The sequence below is a fragment of the Malania oleifera genome, chromosome 9 (genome assembly GCF_029873635.1).
Source record: "Malania oleifera isolate guangnan ecotype guangnan chromosome 9, ASM2987363v1, whole genome shotgun sequence".
NCBI lineage: Eukaryota > Viridiplantae > Streptophyta > Magnoliopsida > Santalales > Ximeniaceae > Malania > Malania oleifera.
The window spans coordinates 53,826,802-53,843,004 of record NC_080425.1 but is presented as its reverse complement, the minus strand read 5'-3'; the positions used below and the strand labels follow the sequence as shown (position 1 = coordinate 53,843,004).

Genomic DNA, 16,203 nt, shown 5'->3' with positions numbered 1-16,203 from the left:
GGTTAATTTCTATCTTCCTGTTGTTTGCACCTATATATGAATGAAGGTATAATAGGACTACCATGTTATCATTTATTATTGGGTAGTCTGATGGGACTTAAAGCTTGGTGGGGGTTGTAGTTATCGTTGTTTGATATATGGGCAATCTATAAATTTTCATGGAAATTGGTTTTGTACCTTTGGTGTTCATAAAGTTGCTAGTTTCTTTTTTTTTTGGGCTGTGGCTTGGTTAAAGGATGACCAATTGATAAGGGATAGTTGAATAGGCTGATAAGTTTCCCCACTGGTTAGAATTCATTGATTGGAATGACAAAAAAAAAAAAAAAGTCATACTGAAAGGCATCTTGGATTCAGGAGGGATGGTTCATTGATATGGCTAAGCACTATTTCACCTTGCTTTCTCATGGGGAATTTGAAGAAATAAAGTGTAAAGTACATATTATGTTGATGCTTGTTATTGGAAAACTTGCCATTAATTAATCCAATATGTATCATACCTTGCATCTTCTCAACAGGAGTTCAGAGAGAAAAATTATCGTAGCATGTTGATGTTTGTTACTAGGAAGCATGCCACTAATTTATCCAAAATATCCTTTAATACCTTCTCATTTGAATGACTAGGACAAACCATGAGCAAGCATTTTAACTCCAAATTATGTGTTTAAGAACATGGTAACATAAAAAAGTGTTAAGCTTGCAGTGGCAGTTCTACACAATACAAGATGCTGGGCGAAAATTAGGTGGTCAGAATGTAGCTTTATCAAGGGAATGAGTAGTTATCCATGAAGCTGTTGTTTTCAAGGGCTATTGACTCTTTCAACTCTTCTTGTTCCTGTGTTCAAAACAATCATAATGTGCGTATAATTTTATCTAAATCTTGTTCATATAACTCTAATGTGGGTGTCATAGGCTGAACACTTTGTATAATGTGAAGGACTGTGCGACACTTTGTATCATTGAATTCAAAATACGTGGTAAGCAGTAAGCAAGCATGAAATAAAGACAGGTCAAGTGGGTAAATTAGGGCTGCAATCGAGCTGAGCCGAGCTGAGTTGAGCTTTAGCATGTTCAGGCTTCGCTTGTTTAATAATTGAGTCCTTAAAACCGAGCTTGAGCTAGGCTCGTTAACTAAACGAGCTGAGTTCAGCCTTGTTCATGTTCGGCTCATTTATCAATTGAGCTTAAAATGAGCCTAACTGAGCCAAGAATAATCTTGTTAAAATTATGATTATATATTAATGAATTTTAAAATTAAATTTAAAATTTCTTATTAAAATATTAATTTAATATTTTAATTTGTGTTTTACTATCTTATGTCATTAAAAATTTTTAAAAGATAAAAAACAATGTGAGTAGTGATGAACAAAGTCTTAAATTTCGAAGCTTCACAAGTACGGAAAATTCGACAAGAGTTTTGATTTCGATGTCAATTTTGATTTCGATTTGAAAAATCACAAGTAAAACATGGAATTCTTTGTGAAACTTTAGAAATGGTTAACAAACATAATAATGTAAGTTTTAGGACTAATATATTACAAGTTAAATACATCTATGTTGTGTATGAGGTAGAAAAGTTTTAATATAGTATGTGTATCAAGCATATTTGTAAGATAATGTACATTAAACATATTCAGTTAATACAAATGAGATTCATAATTCATTTAAATATTATTTATTATACAAATAATGATAATTTTGACATGAATGGTTAAATAAAATGTTGCTGTAGGCTTATTTTTTCCATCAATTTCAAAAGCTCTTGTAATAATCTTTTGTTTCGATAAAAATAAATAAAATAAATTGAGAGAGAAATTTCACTTCACTCGTAAAACTCTCATTTGAATTCCGAGGGTTAAAATTTCAACAAGTTTTGCAAAAAATTAAAGATTACGATAAATTTTGGATGATCTTTAGATTTTTTATGGGAATTATGCAAGACGGAAATTGATTGCCATTTCGATTTCTATGGTGGGGGAAGCCAGAAATTTCGATGAAAATTTTGACAATTTTTTCATGAAATTTTAAGACCATGGTGATGATTAAAGAGAAAATACTTTTAATTATGCATATGTAAATAATGCAAGTCTAAAATAAACTCTATATCAACTATATAAATTGATGAGCTCCTAACAATAGTTGTTAGAATCGTACGATTCGACTCGAACAGACTGTAAATCGAGTCGAATCGTTAGGGGAATCGATTGTGGAGCATAATCAAAGCTGAATCAAATCGAATCGTGCAATTCGATTGATTTTGGTCTCTGGTGGCACTAACATGTCCGACTGGTTTAAAGGCCAATAAAAACCCAATTTTACCCTTATTTTTTTGCACGATTTTGTTAGCTGTGCCCTTTATGTAGCTTCTGTCCCAAAGAAGGGAAGAAATGAGACCTTTGGCATTCCCTTTAGCACCCCTCTGTTCCTCTGTGCTCTGCTTCTGCCATTGAGATTGAGCTTCGAAGGACTACCGGTACCAGTATTCTCCTCTATTGTCCTTTCTTCCGTAGAAGAAAGGCAAGAGAACCTGAAGAGGGGCTGGTTACTCTCTGTACGATTGAAGAATCAGTCGGCACTCGGCACTTGTTTTTCTTGTGACAGGGGAGAAGCCCAGAACGAGAAGACTTAGCTGCTGAATCTGCTGATTGTGTAATAGGTAGCTAATAAGTAATAACTTTATTTGGTTTCCTTCAATTTTTTATTCATTTTTTATATTTTAATCATTTTTATGTGTACTTTTGATGTACTTTTGTCTTTTTCTACTTTTTTTAGTTTTTAAAATTTTAAAGAAAGCCTATACATTAAAAAAATAATACTTTTTTTTCTTATAAAACACAATAATATTCAAATATTTATTGTTTTTTATGACGCATTCTGTTAAATATAGTCTTAAAAGCCACAAAGTTCAATTTTTTATTAATATTTTCTTGCCTTAAATGATTGGATCATTCTTTGATTTTATTTAACGAATGCGTACACTTGTGAAATACTTAAAAGTTAAATATAATGGACTATTCACTATTGAAATTTGTCATATTTCATTATTTTATAATATTCAATTATTCATTAATCATTATACTTTATAGTGTTATACTCATAATATTATATATTAATATACAAAATATAGAGTTATAAACTTATAATAAATAAGTAACTAACTAAGTATTAAGTAATATAGTTATAGTAATATGTATTTATATAATTTTATTTTTCTTCTAGTTGTTTTCTTACTCTTCTTGAATATTCATTGTTTGTTTGTAGGTTGAAAATTGAATTTTGACTTGGAAAGTTTGTGCTTATTTGGGAGTTTGAGTGTGGAGTGTGGGAAGATGGCTTCTAGTTCAAGTGCTAAGCCTAGGAAAAAGACTTCTAACAAAAAGAGTGAAGATCCTACTTGGGATCATTGTTCCAGAATCAATGATAATATGATGCACTTGAAGTGCAACTATCGTGGGCTTGAAAGATGTGGTGGCATAATTAGAATGAAGCATCATTTTTGCTGGGGATCATGACTATGTTGCTCCTTGTAAGAAGTGTCCAGAAGAGGTGAGGGAAAAATTTGTCAATCTTTTGGAAGGAGTAAAACAAAAAAAATATTGACAATGAAAAATAAATTGTTCAAGAAGAATTTGGAGAACAAGAACAAGAAGTTCAAATTATAGGAGAAAGACGAGGCACCATGGATGCCTTTGTAAGTAAGGGAGAAAGGAGTAAGAGGGAAAGGGTTTAAGCAACAAACCTTGAATGCATTTGGTGAAAAATAGGGAGCCGGTGGTTCAACGCATTTGCTGGTTTTTATATGGACATGCTTTACCATTCAACTTGGTGAAGAGTCCATTATTTGCATCAATGATGAAGATGGTTGGGGAATGTGGAAAGGGATTGAAGCTCCCAAGTTATCATAAGGCTTGAGTCACATTTTTGAAGAATGAAGTTGATAGTGTCAGACAAATTGTGGAAAAATACAAGAAAGAATGGGTGAAGACCGGATGTACTTTGATATCAGATGGATGGACCGACACAAAACAAAGGCATCTCGCAAATTTTCTTGTTAATAGTATTAGTGGCACAGTTTTTTGCTCAAATCAATGGACACTTCAAGTGTGGTGAAGGATGCTTATAAATTGTTTGAATTACTTGACTCATTAATGGAAGAGATTGGAGGGGAAAATGTGGTTCAAGTGGTGACGGATAGTGCCTCAGCTTATGTGGGTGTTCGTGAGTTGCTAATGGAGAAGTGGAAACATATATTTTGGTGTCCATGTGCAGCCCATTGCATTGACTTAATTTTGCATGATATTGAAGATTTGCCTATCTTTCATAATACAATTCAAAGGGCTAAGGAGGTGTGTATCTTCATTTATCCACACATATGGGTGCTTAACATGTTTAGAGAGTTTTCTAGGAAAAAAGAATTGAAGAGAACTGAAGTTACAAGTTTTGTTACATATTTTCTCACATTGAAGAGTTTTGATGAAAACAAACTCGCTTTTTGAGCCATTTTTGCATTAGAAAATTGGGCCATGAGTTAATATGCATTTAGATTTGAAGCTAAGAAAGTGGAGGCCATATTATTGTGTGATAATAAGTTTTGGAAAGCAATAAAGAATTGTTTGAAGTGTGTGAGCTCACTTGTGAAAGTTCTAAGGCTTGTTGATGGTGATGTGAAACCGGCAATGGGGTATATATATAAAGCCATGGATAGAGCAAAAGAACAAATTGCCCGAAATTGACCAAGTATGGTCATATTTGGAGCATCATTGATACGAGATGGGACTTGCAACTCCATAGGCCTCTTCATGCAGTAGGATATTTCCTTAATCTGAGGTAAGTTACATTGTCCAAAAACTAAATCAATTTGATAACGTGTTATATGAGCAGTAAGCCTATTACCTATGTATTTATTTTTATCACTTCTTTTATTTGTAGGTTCCAATATAGTGATGGCTTTAATGCGGACATGGAAGTCAAAATTGGTCTATATAGCACTATTGAAAAAATTAATCCGGATGTTGAATCAAGGACCAAGTTTGATCAACAATTGGAAAAGTTCAAAAAAGCTAAAGGGTGTTTGGCTTAAGCATGGCTGCTCTAACAAGAGACAAGAAACAACCCGGTATTCATATCAATTCGATAGTTGCCTACTTGTCTTTATGATAATTTTTTCATTGTTTTTTTTTTTTTTTTCGGTTTATAACAAAAAAAAACAATATGATGTTTATTCATTTTTTTATTTATCATATTTATAGTTTTATGGTGCGAGAGTTATGGGGAGGAATGCAAGGAGCTTCAAAGACTTGCAATACGAGTCCTTAGCCTCACATGTAGTGCCACAGGATGTGAGAGAAATTGGAGCACATATTATTATGTCCACTCAGAAAAAAGGAACCAATTGGAACAACAAAGACTAAATGCTCATCTTTGTTAAGTACAATATTCAACTAGAGCTAAGGCAAACAAGGAGGCATCAAAGTGATGAGACATATGATCCAATTTGTTTATCGAACATGGAATTAGATGATGAATGGATTGTCGAGAAGGAAGGCCCTTGTCTACTAGAAGATGTTTCATGGATGAATATCAATGAGTGCTTTGAAGATATTGGAGTTGGAAATAGCAAGAAAAGAAAGAGAGGTATGAGTTGTATGACTTTATATTTTTTGCTCTATAAGTAATTAGTTTATGAATGGAGGATGGAGCATTAAAAATAATTGACATGTTTTAATAATTTTGTAATGTCATATGATAATGTAGGACCAAGGAGCTTGAGATTTGATTGTTGAGGAAAAGGAAAAAATGTTGAAGAAGATGACATTGAGCTGATTGATGAAGAGGAAGGAGATGAAGAAGAGGAGGAACAAGAAGAGATGATTGTTGTAGACGATGAAGATGATGATGATGGTGATGATGACGATGACCTTGCATTAGGGGAATGGGATGAAGAATGATGATGCACTACATCGCACATTAGTAGTCTATATTTTATCATAGATGGTTTAGAGTTTAGTTTGCTTTGTTTTACGAATATGAGATGTGGGCTTCTAGATATCTTTTTTGTTTTTGAAGATGGCATCTCATAACACATGTTACGGTGTTAGACGTAAAAATTTGTGGCAAATTACCACAACTTGATACTTGATGGAGATGGTTTGGATAAATCATGGAATATCTTTTTGTATATGATTAGATTTTCCTTTATATAAATATATGTAGAGTTAAATAGATCATGGTAGGATTTAGACTGACAACACTTGCTTCAAGTCTTCAACAACAAGCGTCGTTTCAGTTAACAACATGATTTGTCCATAATTGTTGAAATTTCAATGTTTTTTTCTATTTTATTTTGTTGTACGTAAGTGTGCCATTTGGAATCAATTTTTAAAATTTTGTACTGAATCTTACGATTCAATTCGATTTGATTCTCGATTCACGATTCACTATATTGGAATTTCGATTCATGATTCGAACCTAGATTTGACAACTATGCTCCTAACAAGCATAGACAAGTCTATTTTTGACCCTACATACTAAAAAGTTAATGAAATTACTTCATTAGTTAACTCCCATGCCTATTAAACAATCCTATTATTTGAGTTTTGAAAACAATTTAAGTTGCGAGCTAGTTAGGGCTCGTGAGCTTAGCGAGCCAAGTATGGTCTAGCTCAAGCTCGACTTGTTTAGTTTTTGAGCTCAAAATCTAAGCTCAAGCTTGGCTCATTTATCATAAAGAATGAGTTCAAACAAGGTATTAATCAAATAGCTCGCAAACGGCTTGGTCATTTGCAACCTAGGTAAGTATTGAAGCAGCACAATTTGTCGTATTAACCTTTGTAGGCAACAAGTTTAGCAAACAAAGAAAGTGCATTAAACAAATTTACAAAAGCTAGGGAGTTATAGAAAGATTGATGAACACTTAGCCTCCCCTAAATATCTTTCTATGCAAAGCTAATTTTGCCACTAGGAAACATCACTATGTTCGAGGAGTTATACTCCCTTTCTTCTTTGAGGAGTAACTCTACCTAAAGAATAAATAGTATAGCATTATTTACACGATGATTACCCACCTAATGTGCCCAAGGCAAGCGGTCATAGGCAAGCAAAAGACTATGAACAAGATTGGATTGCTACGTTCTGCCCCGCTTATGCGATTGAGGTTCTTATCTGTTGATGTTAAGTACTCTTTTAACTCTATCAAAGAATGGATGCATATCTTCCACCACCATCATTTCTTCGTCTCCAAGGCCCTTCCCATTCACTATAGGTTGATTGAGTTCAAGTTGGTTCTTGGTGTTGGCATTGAATGACTTAAGGCACTAGATGCGAACTAGAGGGTGCACCTTCATCCAAGATGGAAGATCAACCTTATAAGCGGCCTTGTTGACTTTGGTCAAGATGGGTACTAGTTCTTAATATTTGCAAAGCAATCTCCTATATCGACCTCGTAGCAACTTAATCAATCTTGGATGGAGCTTGACGTGAAGTCTTCCACATTGAAGTTCAATAATCTTCCCCCTTCATTTGCCCACTTCCCTCACTTGCTTCTCTTGGTACTCCTTGGCAATATTTGCATTTCATATTTGTTATTTGGTGAAGATGTTTGCTCTTGGATCTTCCCTTTGTACGACTCATCCACTATGTGAGGTAACTGTCAGCATCAACCTGTAAAAAGCTCAGTAGGTCTCTTTGTTGGTTGTATAGCTTTTTTGAACATTGAAACATATGTAAGCCATGTTGAGTAGCTGCACACAATTCTTTTGGTTGGCGTTGGTGAAATGACACAAATTTTTTTAATAGCGCATTGAATCTTTCAATCTAGCAATGAACCAAGCTATGAACCAAGGATTTTTTGAACTTTTGATGAGAATTTTGAATTTTGTGTCTAGGCCACAATGATGTGTTGGGTGACACCAATACCTAACAATTTGTTTGGGAAATAGTTCTATCATCTCCTTTACTAAGTAGTACTTGTTAGTATAAAAGTACTATACTTGGAAAACTTACCTACAGTCACAAATATACATTCCATGTTGCCTACTCTAGGTAGGTTGGTTATGAAGTTAAATTAGACAATCTCCTGCAATCACTAAGCTTACGACTCTCAAATGCAACATGATGCTCCTATTGTAACAAAACTCCACTGAGGGCATAGTCTTTCACATTTTTAAGAATATGGTAAGGTATCATATATCTGGAAGAGCAAGTGCCAAATCTTTCATCATTTGTTCCTTCAAGCTGTTAAAAGGCTTTTTTGGCCGTCTTGCATCCAGTTCTATCTATTACCTGTCATTAACAATTTGGTTATAGAGGCAGTCCTTGGGCACCTGTCAACAAATTCTCAATATCGAATACTTCTGTAGATGCTATTTGATGTTTTTTTTAGATTAGAAATGTAGACGACAATGTTGTCAAGGCGTACGATGACAAACTTGCCAAGCTTGTCATGAAACACTCAATTCCTCATTGAAAGTCAGCTCATTTGTTAACCCCAAGGACATCACCAAGCATTAATAAGCACTGTACCAAGTCACACACTTAAGTCTTTGTCTCATCATCTTTTGCCACTCACTTGATAGTTACCTGACTGCAAATTAAGTTTGGTGAAGGAATGACTTGATTGATCAAACAGTGGAATAGGATGCTTGTTGTGCATAGTAACTTTGTTTTTCATAAATTTTTTAGAACAAATTCAATGCTGTGCAACTTTGAGTGTACTATTGCAAAAAAAAAGAGACAGATTTTAGTATCATTATCAAAATTTATGAAAACTAAAATAAGAAAGGAAAAATAAAAACAAGAACAAAAGAAAAGAAACTTAAAATTGGTGACCTGTTTATATTCCCAAACTTGAAACAAATTAAAAACCTGATTGAATGCATGTTTATTTTTGCCCTTTGCTTAATAACAATTAGTTTTCATACCATTATTCAATCAGCAAAATATTTTTCATTGTGAGGTACAAAGGTACTATGCTAATAAACCAGACTAGGAATTATTTAATAATTATTTTTCGTAGTGAATATATTTGTAAACTCACTCTTTAGTACCCCCTAGAACAGTCCTATTGTATGCAGGTTGGAAAATAGCGAAATTAATCTTTGGAATTTTTTTCCCTTCAAAATTTTAGAAATTTAGTGATGTTTTTTTAATTTGATTTTATTTAAATTTATGTTCAAAATTTTTTTATTTACTTGATTAAAAAATTGCATACACAATGATTTAATACACAAAAGTAAGATCGAGATATTTGCTTCAATGAGTCAAAATTTTAAAAAAAAGAAAAAGAAATATCGTTTTCTGTTATTGCTCCAAATTGAAAATTGACAATAGAAACTTAAAACTAGCATTCTAGAAAAATACATTGCCCACCTCTTTCTTCACCATATAGCAAACAATAAACAGAATAGAATTGATACCAAACAGCCCCTTGTTTGTCCTTTCCCTTTTTTTGCATTTTTTTTGGTTTTTATTTTATAAATATTTCTTCTCTAGACAATATAAAATACTGATGCACACGTAAGGAGGGGGAACATGAGGGGCAGAATCAGAGTATTTGCAAGGATTAAAGACCGGACCAGGCTTGTTCTCCAAAAAGGGCCTAGCTGTTGGAGTGAGTATAACCTTGTATCATACATACATGCCCCTGCACTGGCTGATTTTGGCCTAGATCACTTCTTTTCTTTCTCTCTCTTGGAAAGGCTATACATGCACACACATGGAGAGGGGAAATGGCTGTGGGTGGAATCAGGTTATTGCAAGAATAGAAGGCTGGCTCAGTCAAAACTTCAAAAGGGGCTAACTGTATATTTTGCTAATGTCTCCTGCTATTAGCTTGGTTGTGTTTTTATTTCTTTCTGTATCCGTCACTCTTAAGCCAAATATGTTGTGATTTATTGTGGAATATTGTAATTATTATAGTTTAGCTGCTTCAGACTTGCCTTTGTGGGGCATACTTTCAACTCCTGATAACTTTTGAGTTTTTGTATATAGAGCTCTGCTTAACTACTTTAGTCATTGCTTTTCAGGCTAAGCAACATCTTTCCTTGCTATGCCTTGGAGAGATTGGGAGAAGAAAAGATCTAAGCTTACATACACATATAGAAAACATTGTTATTGAGTCTTTTCAATCTCCATTTGAGGAAATAAAATCTGCTGCCTCTTACGCCCTTGGTAATATTGCTGTTGGTAATCTGTCCAAATATTTACCGTTTATATTGGATCAGATTGATAATCAGCAGAAGAAACAGTATCTATTGCTTCATTCTTTGAAGGAGGTACGTTTTCCTATCTAGGTGTTCACAGACCTTGATCCTCTTTTCTTCAACCAAACTTTCTAGTTTTAATCTCTTCTCTTACATCCGTCTTGCAGGTTATAGTAAGACAATCTGTAGATAAAGCAGAATTCCAGGATTCAAGTGTTGAAAAGATACTTAAATTACTATTTAATCACTGTGAAAGTGAAGAAGAGGGTGTTCGCAATGTGGTAGCAGAGTGCCTAGGTAAAATTGCACTTATTGAACCTGCAAAGCTTGTCCCTGCGCTTAAGGTATCTGTCTATTGGTAAATAATTAATGTGTTAAGGTTTAATTTAGTCTTACATTGTTTTATGTAATGGGTTCTGTGCTCTGTTGTTCTCTAGGTGCGAACAATCAGTCCAGCTGCATTCACTAGAGCAACGGTGGTCATTGCTGTGAAATATGCTATAGTTGAACGGCCAGAGAAGATAGATGAGATTATATTCCCTGAGATTTCTTCATTCCTCATGCTTATTAAGGATAATGACCGGGTAATTCGTAGTTTTTTTTTAATTAATATAAGGGGCATTATATATCTTTCAAGTTTAGTGTGGGTTTATATTCTTTTCACATTCTTCCCTTGTGTTTTAGTAGAGGTGTGTAGCTGTGGTTTTATTGGAGTTTTGTTTATTAATTTATGGCTTTTCTCAGTACATACTCAGCAACTTTTTTCTCCTCCTTTATGAATCGTTGTGCAGCATGTGCGGCGTGCATCTGTTTTGGCCTTGAGTACAGCAGCTCACAATAAGCCAAACCTGGTTAAGGGGCTTCTTCCAGAATTATTGCCACTTCTCTATGATCAGACAATTGTTAAGGTAGCTTGATTAGACATTTAAGACTTGCTTTCTGAATGTGAACATTGTTTACACTGCTAAATGACAAATTGATCATTTCTGTTAGAGCTTTGCATATAGTTGTACACCTTCTATTCATAGCTGCTATTTTTATCTTGATCTGGCATTAGAACCTTGTAGCATGCTTGACACTATTATGTTTATATCGAAGAGGCCTAATGGTATAATTTTTTTAAAGGTAGTTAAGGATGCCTTTTTATAATGTTTATTCATGTCATTTCTTCTTTGTGAATGTACTGTTTATTCTGCTGTTTGGATTTGCTTCCACTGTCCTAATCGGTGTACTTACTGCCTCTCTGGGTCCTGGGCCTTGTGTGATCTTCTATTGAAGTATTTCTTTCTCAGATCATTTGTATATATACATTAAAAATTTTTTTTTGAACCTTAATATAGTTAAATACATCTCTAGTGATGTGCTGTACACGTTTACCCACATTATTAATGCTCCCACAGTCCTATTTGACACTGGTTTGTTATTTCTTTTAGCTTCTTTTAATTGTTTGAGCAGTTGAGCTGCAGTGTTATGGAGCTCCTGAAATATATTTTTCATTTTTATAGCCAAAGAAATTTATTAAAAGAGAGAGAAAGAAGACAGTAGAAACTGGCAATAAGAAGTCCTTTAAAGAGAAAAAATTATAATGGAAAATTGAGAAAAAATTAAAATAAAAGAAAAAACACAATCTCTTTTTAAGAAAGCCCCTCAAGTGTCTGCTATCACAATATGATACTCTTCAAATTATTCAACTCCCTACCATTTTTTTTTTAAACCTAAGCTTTGACTGAACTACTGGTTATACAAAAAGCCTCTTGTAATTTCGGAACAAATTTCAACCTTGTCTTGTCAAGTAACTCTTGCAAGTCATCATCTATCTACACCACTATTTCTGACCCTTACAGAAGACAGACAAATTTCTTAGATACGAGGTATGGGCAACGGACTATCACCTATGTTACCACTCCTGTGCTCACTGTTTCCCAAATTTTTAACACAATGACATCTGGACTTAGCGGCCCCTTGGCCTCTTGTATGTGCACTCTAATTCCAAAATCACGTAAACTCTCATCTGAAAAAAGTGGGTCACTTTCATGCCAAGTGTAGGTAGGGCTGGACGCTGATCAGTTAAAACCGAATGGATTGACTGAACTGGAAAAAAGGTTCATTTGGTTAACTTAATTGGTTAACTCTGTTTGGTTTGGTGGGAATTAATAATTTTCTGTTCTTTGTTATTGGTTCCAGAAAATTTAAACTGATTAATTGGATTAGCTTATACGCATACATACACACATGTATAATGCTAATAATTAGAAATAAACTCTTAACCATGACCTGTGTGTGCACTCTGTATTTGGTCTCACATTCAAGCCCTTGCCCCTTTCCCCTCTCATCTTCTTTCCACCTCTATGCTACACTCTTTGTCAGTCCGACACCCATGCGGTCCCTATCTTCTCTCTATGATTTTGTGAAGCTTGATTAATCTTGCCACTGCTGTATTCGAAGCCCCTACTTGTGTGCAGCCTTAGGTGACACTGATGATGTGAAATTGATCTTATTGCTATAGCAATAAATGGTGCTGCACGTGGTTTGATAGCAGATGCATCAGGTCTCAAGATTGTTGTCTTGCTATTTGGTTTTCTTGAGTGGTTGCATTTCACCATTAGTATCCTCAAACTGCTATTGTTTTTTTTTTTTTTTTTTTTTTTTTGGAAATTCTATAAATTAAGATTTTGAGTTCCAAGTTTGGAACTCATTGGTATACTAGTAGCAACAGACAGGGTTGGTGTCTTTACATATTTTATTCTAAACTATAGTTTGGTCTTTAAATTTATGAATTAGGATCTCAAGACTTCTGTACTTTCCATGAATGTTTTCAATTAGATATAATCTTTAGGGGCTTGAGACTCTGCTTTGTATGAGGATTTATTTATTTTACTTAATTAGGTTCTCATGAGGTTTTTCATGAGGGCCCTTATTTTGTTGATGTTTTACTTCAATCATCTTATAATTCCTTAACTTTTCTGGAGGTCAAATTTAATCTTCTATCTATTGCTCAGTCCTGACTATTTGAAATACAAGAATTTGAGGTTTGAGCATTCTGAGTTTTAAGGAATGGATGATGTTGTTTTGGCTGAGTTTTTGGTGAAAAGGGTAATAGGAAGAGATTACACGTTGCTCAGTTGGACAGATACACAACTTTCTGCTGGTTGGTTAGCCAATCTCTTTAACCAAATTAACTGGTAAAAAATTTAGTCAGTAAATTTTTTGGTTAGTGAACAATATTTTGGTTGATTGGATAATGGAATGCTTTAACCATTTTTTTTTTTTTTTTAAATTGTTTTAGCTTGATAGAGGAAGAAGAGAGATTTCACTAAGGAAGAAATAATGTACAAAAAGGAGAATAAGACACCCTCTTATGGGAAAATTAAAAACAAAAAGGGAAAAATAACACAGCCTTCAAATCTTGCTAAAAATCCAAAAAAGGACACCCCTTCAAAACAGCCCACCTACTGCAAAGAACTGGAGATATGCAAATACTGAATCATTTCCCATCATAAAAGACAAGTTAAGAATTTTGATCAAATTAATTCAGAACCATTTTTCTGTTCATTCAGAATTTTGACTGATTTAACTAAACTGGGACACTTAAAAAACTGCATCCAAAATAGACTCCATTTTATAACCGCCAGGCACATGTTTCATCCAACAGAGATCGATCATGGTACTGAAGAGCATTGTTGAAGTCACTTTCCTCGTCAAATTTGGTCCTCAACACAAACACTACCTCTTCCATTCTCCTCAGAAAAACCACTAGATGTTCCTGATTGAGCATTGACAATTGAGCACTTCTATCCTCGTTCCTTTTGAATAATTGATTTGTGTGCGCCTTGGTTTGGACTCTTGTTTTCTCAAATTGCCGATGCATGTGAATCTTTCAGTTGATCACTGTTTCAAGTGTTCACAGACATCTCAGAATCAGCAGCCTTTGAGTGCTGAAATGAAAACCGAACAATGCCAAGTACACTTACTTTCTTTTTGTCAATTGTCATAGCCATAAGTTCTCTCATCTCCAACCCCTTGCTCTCTTTGTATTTTAGCTTGCGCCTGGGAGAGATTTATTATCATCTTTTAATGAGATCTCCTTCCGTCTAGATCCCTCATCCGTGAGACTAAACTGAATTTGATAGCCCCCCCTTATGCACTAGTTACATTCAGGCCCTGCTGAAATAAAACTAGAATGGTTGTACTTGTCAGCATGGTTTATCCAGTGGGTAGCTATATTCTCATAGCATGTCTCTATTAAAACATAATGTCCCAAATTTACATTTTTCATTACTTTTGTTCCCCCTTTTCATTCCTTCTTATTGCCCTTTTCTCCCATTTTTCTACTCTCATCCTAGCTGGCATTGATATTAGACGTCTTATTGCTTTCTACATTTTTTCAAGTGGTGGGACAGGGTTGACAATAACTTGAGGTTTTAGTGTTTACTAGGGTGGAAGGGTGTTACTAGGCTTTATGTATAAAGTAAAGATTGGATAGGAAAATATCAAAAGGCAAATATGTAGTTTGGATGGTTATTATTATAAAGGCCACAATGTGTCCAAATGGGTTAAGAGGCACGCTTTTCAGGGTTTTGTCAGAATTATTGATGTAACATTCTTTCATTCTTCTTCCTCTGTTTATTTACTATTTATTTATTTATTGTTTTGGGAGTTTTAGTTGAATGGTGCCCAAATAGAGGACAATGATGAAGTGGGAAGAAGTTAGAAAAGTATTTAAAGTTGCACTGAAATCTTTTAGACCCTGCATGTAGGGTTTTGGCAAAATTTCTGCTGGAAAGTTGAATAAAATTGATTCACGCTCACGCACACAAACCGAGAGAGAGTGAGTGCTTATGTCTGAAAAAATATATAATTTCTCAAGTACTCCCAGAATAACATTACCGGTCTTGTAAGATCAACTACTTGATGGAAAGATGGTGAAAAGCTGCCTTTGTAAACTGAGTTGTTTTATATATATCACAAGAGAAGGTTTAAGAGTTTCCAGTTAAATCTTTTGGTGAATTAGAGGATTGTGCTGCTAAGAAAAACTTAAGCTGGAGCTTTCCTCCACATGAGGATAATGATGTACTATATTTCCCATTATTACATGTTGCCAAAGTAATGTGGGTTTTTCTGTATGTGTTTTATATGTTAAATTAGGAGTGAGACTCTCTCTCTCTCTCTCTCTCTCTCTCTCTCTCTCATGTCCAAATGCTCTGTTAACACCGTGGTGCTTTCATAACTACCTTTTTTGTAGGGCTCACATGAAAATACAAGAAATATTCTCAACTATTGGATTGAGAGTGCATCTCATGCATAGATTGTCGATCGAATGTGGACTGAGGCTCAATCAATGCAATGAAACATTGATTCTTTTTAAAAAAATCTTATTAGGAATAAAATTTTGACCACCTTGACTGATAGGAACATAGTTACACCCCCCCCCCTATCCCGGAATCCTTATTCGGATTGCACATACCGGTTTGTGGGTTAGTTTGATGTCCTTTGGGATAAAAATCCCTAAAGAGGTAACCCAGATTTGTTAATCATTTTCAAATAAAATTTTGCACTAAAATATTCACAAATTTTTAAATCATATGAAAATATTCAGAGAGAGTATGGGAATGAGGTGAACTTTTCAATCAAATGGTTGAGAAAATGTGGACTGATTAGAATTGCATTTTCATAGATTTTATTTTATCAGTATGCAATATAGTTTTAGCAATTGTTTCAAGGGATTTATCGTTATTTCTTGTTGTTCTAAAGTTAAAGATGGAGGAGAGAAGAAGAGGAGAGAAGAGAAAAAGAGAGGAAAGAAAATATGAGCGGCCGTTTCCTGGATTCTACGTACAGCTGTAGATATGCCCTCTAATATATCCTTAATAATAATGTCTTAAGGACAAATACCCCCATTAACACAACCTAATTATTTAAAATAACATATTCTCTTCTGACACCCCCTCAAGCTGGAGGTGTATAAATATCACCTAATCTCAGATTGTAACAAAAATTAGGCAAGGCA

At 34.3% G+C, this 16,203-nt stretch overlaps 1 protein-coding gene across 2 annotated transcripts in view; it reads left to right on the top strand.

Moving 5' to 3' along the window:
* LOC131163327 (cullin-associated NEDD8-dissociated protein 1) overlaps positions 1-16,203 on the top strand; it is a 91,841-nt gene that overhangs the window by 63,235 nt on the left and 12,403 nt on the right. For both annotated transcript variants that reach the window (XM_058119898.1, XM_058119899.1), the window contains 4 exons: positions 10,020-10,268; positions 10,364-10,540; positions 10,634-10,780; positions 10,988-11,104. In XM_058119898.1, the coding sequence (XP_057975881.1) occupies positions 10,020-10,268; positions 10,364-10,540; positions 10,634-10,780; positions 10,988-11,104 (690 nt within the window). The remainder of the gene's footprint in view (positions 1-10,019; positions 10,269-10,363; positions 10,541-10,633; positions 10,781-10,987; positions 11,105-16,203) is intronic.